Genomic DNA, 9379 nt, shown 5'->3' with positions numbered 1-9379 from the left:
CGCCCGACCCAGGGCTCGGACTCGGGCTAGGTCCCGGAAGACGGCGAACTCCGCTCCGCCCGACCCAGGGCTCGGACTCGGGCTAGGTCCCGGAAGACGGCGAACTCCGCTCCACCCAACCCCAGGGCTCGGACTCGGGCTAAGTCCCGGAAGACGGCGAACTCCGCTCCGCCCGACCCAGGGCTCGGACTCGGGCTAGGTCCCGGAAGACGGCGAACTCCGCTCCGCCCGACCCCAGGGCTCGGACTCGGGCTCAGCCCTAGAAGACGACGAACTCCGCTTCGCTCGACCCCAGGGCTCGGACTCCGCCCTGGCCTCTGCCGAACGACCTCCGCCTCGCCCGACCCAGGGGCTCGGACTCGGCCTCGGCCATGGAAGACAGACTCGACCTCGGCTTCGGAGGAGCCTCCACGTCGCCCAACCTAGGGCGCAGGCCAGCCGCGTCAACAGGAAGCGCCATCATCACCCTACCCCGAGCTGACTCGGGCCGCAGAGAACAAGACCGGTGTCCCATCTAGCTAGCTCCGCCAGATAGGCAATGATGGCGCCCCGCATGCTCTGTGACGACGGCGGCTCTCAGCTCTCTTACGGAAGCAGGAGGACGTCAGCAAGGACCCAACCGCTCCGACAGCTGTCCCTCCGCCAGGCTCCATCGCTCCTCCGACGGCCACGACATCACACCAGCTGGGTGCCAAGATCTCTCCGGCTGCCACATCGGCATGTACTTAGGGCGCTAGCTCTCCCCCGCTAGACACGTAGCACTCAGCTACACCCCCATTGTACACCTGGATCCTCTCCTTACGCCTATAAAAGGAAGGACCAGGGCCCTCTTAGAGAGGGTTGGCCGCGCGGGGACGAGGACGGGACAGGCGCTCTCTTGGGGCCGCTCGCTTCCCTCTCCCGCGTGGACGCTTGTAACCCCCTACTGCAAGCGCACCCGACCTGGGCGCGGGACGAACACGAAGGTCGCGGGATTTCCACCTCTCTCACGCCCATCTCCGGCCACCTCACTTCCCCCCTTCGTGCTCGGCCTCGCGTCGACCCATCTGGGCTGGGGCACGCGGCGACATTCACTCGTCGGCTTAGGGACCCCCCGGTCTCGAAACGCCGACACAAGGCTTCTCAAGCTCTCTACTGTCACTAGGCATAACTCACAAAGCTCGGCTCACTCTTTGATCAAAGACTAATGAAGCTATAAGCAACTAACACTCATAAAGAGGAGGGACTTGTCAAGGGCTTCTAGTCGTATATGGAAGAAGACAATTTGGCCGCCCCTCAAACCCATCCTGTCCAACAACCCGATCTAGACGACTTGCCAACCTAGCCTAGCCAGCTTTGGATGGGGCTAAAATCTTTTGTTTTTTCACTCTTTCTACTCTATTAGGTTTTTCTTCATCACCATTTGTGAAAAGTCGCCTAGAGGGGGGGTTGAATAGGGCGAATCTGAAATTTACAAACTTAAGCACAACTACAAGTCGAGGTTAGCGTTAGAAATATAAACGAGTCCGAGAGAGGGCGAAAAACAAATCGCAAGCAAATAAAGAGTGAGACACGATGATTTGTTTTACCGAGGTTCGGTTCTTGCAAACCTACTCCTCGTTGAGGTGGTCACAAAAACTGGGTCTCTTTCAACCCTTTCCCTCTCTCAAACGGTCACTTAGACCGAGTGAGCTTCTCTTCTCAATCAAACGGGACACTAAGTCCCCACAAGGACCACCACACAATTGATGTCTCTTGCCTAGGTTACAATCGAGTTGATCACAAGAAAGAATGAAGAAGAAAAGCAATCCAAGCGCAAGAGCTCAAATGAACACAAGTCACTCTCTCACTAGTCACTATTTGATTGGAATGATCTTTGGACTTGGGAGAGGATTTGATCTCTTTGGTGTGTCTTGAATTGAATGCCATAGCTCTTGTAAGGTGTAGGAAGTCTGAAAACGTGGATGTTATGAATGGTGGGTGGTTGGGAATATTTATAGCCCCAACCACCAAACTAGCCGTTTGGTGGAGGCTGCTGTCGCATGGCGCACCGGACAGTCCGGTGCGCCACCGGACACTATCCGGTGTGCCAGCCACATCACCCGGCCGTTGGATTCTGACCGTTGGAGCTTCTGACATCTAGGGCACCGGACAGTCCGGTGGTGCACCGGACAGTCACTGTTCACTGTCCGGTGCGCTTTCTGGCTCTGCTCTGACTTCTGCGTGCACTGTAGCGCATTAACTGCTCTGAGAGACAATCGTTGGCGCTGTAGTAATGAACTATCACTTGAGCTTTTCTTCATATCAAAATTAATTGCCATTTTGACCATTGCATAGTTGGGGGTCTTCATCATTTTATGTATTGAACTTGTCCATCTTGAGCACGTGACTTATGTTAAAGATTTCAAGCCACTTTAAACATTTAATTTGATCTTCCATATTGACACACACCACTTGATTAGTGCCTTTACCAAATACAAGTAAATTTCTTTTTCACTTATACCTAGGTCCACCGACCATCAAGCCATCGCTTGCCCTTCACATTTCAATTAATACATCAAAGAAACTTTCATGCAATCATGGTATCTTCACTATCTCAAGCACATTGTCAATACTTCTATCATGATTTGAATATTATTTCATTTGCATAATTGTTTTGTGCTTTAGCTATATTGTTTCCAATAATCCTCACAAATTTTACAACTATCTTTTATATATGTTTTTGTAAGCTTGAAAGTTGAGACCATTCCAAACACAAACTCTCATGTTTCGTTAAATTAACATCACATTCTGAAAGTAGCCTAGAGGGAGAGGTGAATAGGATAAACTTGAAATTTTCACCACAAACTTCAAAATAATGTCAAACGAACATTTCAACTGGTGCAGACTGATTCAACCGCTATGGAGGCTGGATGAACCAATCTGAACCAGTCCGACTGCGAGAATAGATCTAGGCTAAGAACAACACACGAATACAATTAGAGATACTTCCAAGACAAGAACACGAAGGATAAACTAAGCGTAGATGGTGAGAAATACAAGTGGTATTTATAGAGCAAAGAGTTTGTATCACCTGCTCAAATCGGCTCAAAAGAGCGGGTGATACAAACTTCACTAGAAACTTCACCACAAGCAACCTCTTTTCCTAAATCAACTCAAAAGAGCGGGTGATACAAACTTATCCAAGGTTGACAGGTTGAGGTTGCTTGGGAGTCTTCAAGGTCATCCACAACCTTGGAGACTCCCAAGCAACCTCAATCTGTCAAGGAACTCGAAGGTTCCAAGAACAACAAGTTCGCGCAAAAGGTGTTTGCAACAAGCTCAAGAGTTAAGAACGAGAGAGGAGAGGAAAACCAAATCCAAGAGTCACGAGCACAAACCTCACACCAAGGGCTCTTCAATCAAGCGATTTAGTAGCCATTTGGGGTGTGAGAGAGGGTGTGAGCTTTTGTCTCAAGTTAGGTCAACAATGAATGCAGGGAGCAGCAAGAGTGAATGAGGAGAAAGACTCTAAGGGTATCGATAGAGACCCCTTGAAAAGCTGCCGAAGATTGGAACTTTCTGCGTGAAAAGCGATTAAACTACCCAAAACCGGTTGAAGAGCCGAACCAAGTTAAAAAAGTTTAGTTTGACTAGAAGTCAACTGCCAAGACTGGTTGAACTTCCTTAGAGCATCTCCAAAAGCTCCCCAGAAGTCTCCCCTAAATCTATTTTTTGGGAAAAACACAAAAACATGTCTCTAACAGTTCCCCTAAAGCGCCCCCAACTTTTTCATAGCCCTTAAAACTCCCTCATTTGTAGCTACAAATGAGGAGTTTTTTGGGCTCCCCAGAAACAAACTGCTGCTTTAAGGGATCTGCTGGAGAAAGGATTAAAATTTACCCCCACTTATTATTTAGATGTCCCTTAAAACTGATTTTGAGGAGTCGTTTTATGGAGAGCTCTTGGAGATGCTCTTAGGCCTGGTTCAACCGCTAGTCCTACTGGCAAAATGGTTAAGGGGTTGCCAACCCAATTCATGCTCACATGACACCATACCTAGATCACGACATGACATGTCAGGGGTTGCCAACCCAGTCTTTACCCAATTAACACCATACCCGGGTTCCAATATGGTGCATCACTAAGAGATTTACGCCACAATGAATTTCTTTCAGATTCCATTACTATTAAAATGACTAAGTTTAACGTTGACTCGCCAAGTCTAACACAACCATCCTCTTTACCAAGGTTTAACCTCATCCACTTTCTTCTTTTCAATATAAAAAAAAAAATCAGTAGTTCGTTTAAACAACAGCAACAATAATGACAACTCAAACCAGTTTCATCCGTTGGTATCCTTTTTGCAGAGCTTCTGACCTGGCTTTTTATAATGAGCGTCGTCATAATGCCATATCCTGAGAACTACGAGATAGAATCATAGAAGGGCGAGCAGTTCAGCATCCAGCACAACATGCCAATGTTCATTCTTCCCTCCTCAACCCCAAATTCTCCTTTTCTGAGCCTTAACCTCAAGCAACCTGAAATAAAAGGAAATTCGAGATGAAAGTTTAAGGTTTTAAATCCTGACAAAAGTATTTGATACTATATATAAACCCTCTCTTTTAGTATATTTGATAACTTTAAGAAGACCTGTTTCAGTAACTTAGTTCCACTAATGAGGATAATAGCTCATTGAGGTAACAGAAAAATTTGAAGTGTGAACAAGATACAGCCACAAACAAATGCAGCTCAAGCGCGCAGTAAATTTGACCAAATAGTACTTGACAAAGGCAAAACATGTTTCCTCTCTGAGATAAAGACATTGGAACGCGAGGCTGCAAAACTCATTCAGGATACTAATATATTGTGCCCAAAGTTCCAGATGGCCAACCCTACAAAGTACCTCTTATCAATGGCAGATGGAGTGGCAACATTAGATGTGCGAAATCAGCAAGATTAGATGTGCAGAACTAGTGTTCTTAAAATCTTATCATCATCTTCCACATTGCAGCTTTCAGATGATTCATTACTGTAGGGCCATAATTTCAAGAAGAATGCACAATGCTCTTAGAGACTTCACCCCACCTCTCACTATGAGCAAACCGTTGTTAGATGTCAAAATCTTGACCTTACAAAAAATATTACCTGGTCGTCAACTCCATTTATGTTTCCCCCCTTTTGCATCAGTTTAGGCAAAAGGGGCTGACTGTGTGGTGCCCGAAATTACTGTCCATACTAAAAAAAACTCGGTCGGGGAGAGAAAGACCACCCTCCCGATATAATGCTTGGGTCGGCACTCAAGACGCACACAACCCACTAATGGCTAAGAAGAGACCAAAACATGGTCCCAGCTAAAAAATCTCCGAACCCTGGTCCCCCATCACTTGCGGGCCGTCACCATCCACTCTGCAATGGCCCAGCCAGAGAGTGGTGCGCAGGACATAACTCGTGAGAGGACGGAACACAACGAGAAGATTTTTTTAACCAAGCCAGAAATGGACACAACGAGGTGATTCTTTTAACCAAGCTAGAAATTCAGAGAAGCAAGACACTGCAGCAAAGAGAATCATAACGAAAAACATATAATGCACTCATATGCATGAGTTTGCACAAGACACACAATTCCATGGCCTTAATTCTTATACCTCCCATAAGTTAGCATGCTATGACCAATTAGAGACGCAGAGGATATCAGGATCACATTGTGCTCCCACAAAGGTATGACCCAAAACCTTGTAGCAAAAACACATGAATAGATATGTTCTGAGAAAGTTATCTCCATTTTTCCTTTTTGGCCTACAAACCTGCAACAAGTGTATTACTGAGTTACACTCATTTGCATCTCTGGAAAATGATCTATAAGTTTGAAAATTGAAAATAAATATGATGTCAAAATTAACCATCCAGATTCCCCTTAAAAATGTGTGAAATCTTATCTCCAGCAGACTCCCTATCCCACTTCATATTTTACTCCCTATTTCAATCTCTACCCTGAAACAGTGCAATCTATAGTGCGAAACGATACTTTGCACGGCCGTTTAAGATGGCTTGGTCTATAAACTGACTAGAGCAAGTGTTGTGCAGAGTTACACCTGTGTGCAGCTCTGAGAAATGATTAACGAATATCCATCATTCAAAATGAACAGCTGAACCAACACTTACATTCCTAATGTAAACAAAAAAATCCCCACATATTATGCCTCTTATTAATTCAATCATATCGTTCGAATATGCCAATGTCACATAAATTTCATCAGGATACAAGTCCTCGTTGGAATGTGAGAAAACCTAACCCTAACCAGGGTTGTAGTTGTATTAATAGGCTAGAGTACCTGGGCCTGGCCCATTACAAAGAGGTGGAAAGGTAATTGCATGGGGAAGACCCCAAACCCTAGACTGGAATCCAAACATATTCTAACAGTCCTACTGCTAACTTATATCGAATTATTAAATCACCCGTGATTGAACACCAAGTTTAACCAGAGTCAGAGTACAAGTTATTTTTGCTCAACTGTGGTGGTCATATTGCCAAATATCGTGCCCTTAACAGCGACCACCAACATATGAAACTGGAGCAGATTGCTTTGACGCTATTCAATTGAAGCTGAGAACGCAATGGAAAGTCCATTCCTCCTCTCAAAGAAGTCTTAAGTCCATTCCATTTCGATGTAGTCAGATACGATGTAACCAAATTTGTACACATTTAGATGAAAATCCAGGCTACAACCACAGACTAGGATCACAAATTTACACAAGCTAATGTGCAGTGCAGCCACCGATGGGACAGGAAACTGAAAAGCGTAGGGCAACCACTCATCCGCGTACCTCAATCGACGTGTTCGTGGATGCCGTCCCCATCGTCGTCGTCCTCTTCCTCATCCGACGAAGAAGAGGAAGACGAGGGGGAGTAAGCGAAAGGGTGCGGCGCAAACTCCGGGGGGCGGAGGACGAGGAAGCGGCGGCGGTGGAGGCGGAGCGGGGTGTGTGCGGGCCCGGGGAGGAAGGGGACGCAGAGGAAGGCGGCGAGGCGCGCGAGGAGGTGGAGTGGCGCGCAGCAGATGAGCGCGAGGACGCGGTCAGGCGGGAGCGTCTCCGGGTTGCACGCCACGCGCTGCCACGCCGCCGCCGAGCCATGCGCCACCCTCACCACCCACCCCGGCCGCACCGTCATGAATTGGAACTGAAACCGACCCCCAAAATCAAAATCAAGCACGAGCCACCACCCTCAATTCAGCAATTCGCCTTCGCGGGCGCGGGGAGCGGAGAACGGAAGAGGTGGGGAGGCGCGCACGGCACGAAGGCGGTCGAGCGGCCCCGTCCGCCTGCCGCGCGGATCTCGCCGCCGGGCTTGGGTTTGGAGATTGCAGGATTCACACTGTTTGCTGCTGTGAATTCGCTGTTTGCCGTTTGCCGCGACGTCACGCGACCGCCGCGGAGCTTTTTGCTGTGGGCGCACTGCACGGGCGTGACTTCGCCACAATCGGATCCCGCCGTCGGACTTCGCTACAACCGGACGGAGACAGCCATACGCTCGCTCGTTTCGAACTGTTTGCGCATACATAACAAACACGGATGCTGCTCATGGCATAGGACTTTTCTGCCCCTGCTCCTTCTTGTTCTCCTGTATCCGAACCCCTTTCTCCTGTATGAGATGCAGGCTCCACTCCATCCACTGTCCCCTCTCTGTAACCCACCGCCATCACTGCTATGTTTCTCAGTCCATTTTTAACTCTGAAGAGGCAGTGAGGCACTCAGCTTCCATTCAATTCATCATCAAGGATTTCAAAAAAAAATCATCATCAAGGTTGTCCACCCAAACAGTGAGACCAACTGACAAAGGTTATAACTCATGCCACAACCATGAATGAATCTAGATTATTAGAAAAACATAGCAGTTTTGTCCAAACAGTGAGCAAGAAGAAGAACATTTCTGTCCACAATTGCAGTTTTGTCTGGCTGCAGTTTGGATATTGAAATCACACAGTATTCAAAGTGACCATAGAACAATAATTCAAACCGTACAACTACATTCCAAATCATACAACTACAATTTAAATCATGGACGAAATTTTCTTCTTCTTCGGTGTCATTTTGCGTACAACTATCCTAGTTTGCCTTGGAGGGGACTCAGCTACCCTTGCAGAAGGCTGCGATGAACCGGCGTCTTCCAATGCATGAGACAAGGCGAGTGGTGTCTGTGATGAGCCGACATCTTCCCTTAGTGCTGGAGGAATCCATCCTTTCGTGGTATTCTTTCTTGGTTTTCTTGGCCTGGGCATATTGGAAAAAATTAATTCTATATTGCAGTTCAAAAATACATACAAACAACACACTTACTTTTTCTTTGTCCCATTTTGGGGACACTTCGGGCTGTTCTTGCGATGTCCCAATTCCCCACAGTTGGGGCACTTATACTTTCTTCGGATCACTTTTCTATCTTTCTCAGTCTCATTTCCCTTATGTTTTCTCCCGCTACCACCTTCAAGGCATCCCTTAATTCTATTCTTCCATTGTCGTCCTACACCTCTTTTCCCAAATGGGGCACTCACTTTATTTGCAAAATCTACTCTCGGCCAAAAGAACTTGTCTCGGAGTTGTTCCACCCTCCCCTCATAAGCTTTTCGGAACTTCTCCACGGAGTAGGAATCATCCACAAAGTCCTCTAACTTAACATTTCTATATTGTTGGGATATGATTACAACCAGTCCATGTTGGCATATGCTCAAGATAAGCCATCCCTTCATGATCGTCAATATATTCATTTTCAAAGGTGCTGACACCTCTCTTTTTAGCTCTAGATTCTCTAACCTTTTTCCCCTTTTCATCCTCCTTTTGCAGTCCTAGTTTAACATACAACCCATGTTCACTAGCAACTCCCTCTGTTCCTTCCTCATCCCATCTAGGTTCGATTTCAATTGCATCCCAATCGATTCGTGATGGTTCCAAAACCGCTAAGGCTGATTCATCATCCTACAATGAAATGCAGAAATTTTCTCTATCAATTGGCATTTTATCTCTATCAATAATGTAAGACTACATCAACGAAACTCGAAACTCACCTGTGTCCTGGGGATGGACAGAGAACGCAGTAGCAGGATCCTCTCCATGTCAGACTGGAAGGCAAGCGTCGTCTCCACGGCGGGCTGGAAGGGGTCATCTCTGTGTCGATCCACCTTGGAATCGAGAGGGAGTGGTGGGGCAGGATCCACGACGAGGCTGGGGCTGACGACGAGCAGCGGCGGAAGGAGAACAGACAGGCCCTATCGCTAGGAGGGCAGAAAAGTGAGAATGACGAGCAGGGGTAGAAAAGTCATGTGCCGTGAGCAGCGTCCGCGTTTGTTGCCTCACGTGTAAACAGTTCGACACGAGCGAGCGTATAGCTGTCTCCATCCGGTTCTAGCGAAGTCCGACGGTGGGA

General features: G+C 47.3%; 1 protein-coding gene across 4 annotated transcripts; it reads right to left on the bottom strand.

The window, feature by feature from the left end:
- Positions 1-4110: 4110 nt before the first annotated feature.
- LOC100278093 (uncharacterized) lies at positions 4111-7652 on the bottom strand. 4 transcript variants are annotated; one of them, XR_563406.4, is made up of 4 exons: positions 7253-7607; positions 6787-7141; positions 5607-5765; positions 4111-4499 (listed from the first exon to the last, which is right to left on the bottom strand). XR_563406.4 is itself a non-coding variant. In XM_008673668.4 (3 exons), exons 1-2 carry the CDS (start codon positions 7520-7522, stop codon positions 6788-6790), a joined length of 624 nt encoding a protein of 207 aa, XP_008671890.1. In that variant the 5' UTR covers positions 7523-7577; the 3' UTR covers positions 4111-4499; position 6787. The 4 variants fall into 4 exon arrangements, 2 of the variants coding, with proteins under 2 accessions (XP_008671890.1, NP_001144956.2); XR_004856925.1 differs by having other exon boundaries at positions 6787-7652; XM_008673668.4 differs by lacking the exon at positions 5607-5765 and having other exon boundaries at positions 7253-7577.
- Between the last annotated feature and the right edge of the window lie 1727 nt (positions 7653-9379).

This window comes from Zea mays, chromosome 1, assembly GCF_902167145.1.
Source record: "Zea mays cultivar B73 chromosome 1, Zm-B73-REFERENCE-NAM-5.0, whole genome shotgun sequence".
Classification (NCBI taxonomy): Eukaryota; Viridiplantae; Streptophyta; class Magnoliopsida; order Poales; family Poaceae; genus Zea; species Zea mays.
Note: the sequence above shows the minus strand (reverse complement) of the source record. Positions and strands in the feature narration are given on the sequence as shown.

Bases quoted from the DNA above. Each gene is read 5' to 3' on its own strand.
- LOC100278093 (XM_008673668.4), bottom strand. From the start codon at position 7,522: ATGTATGCGCAAACAGTTCGAAACGAGCGAGCGTATGGCTGTCTCCGT. The intron at 7,142-7,252 runs GTGCGCGCCTCC...GGTCGGTTTCAG, and splicing joins CGCTCGACCGCCTTCGTGCC to TTCCAATTCATGACGGTGCG.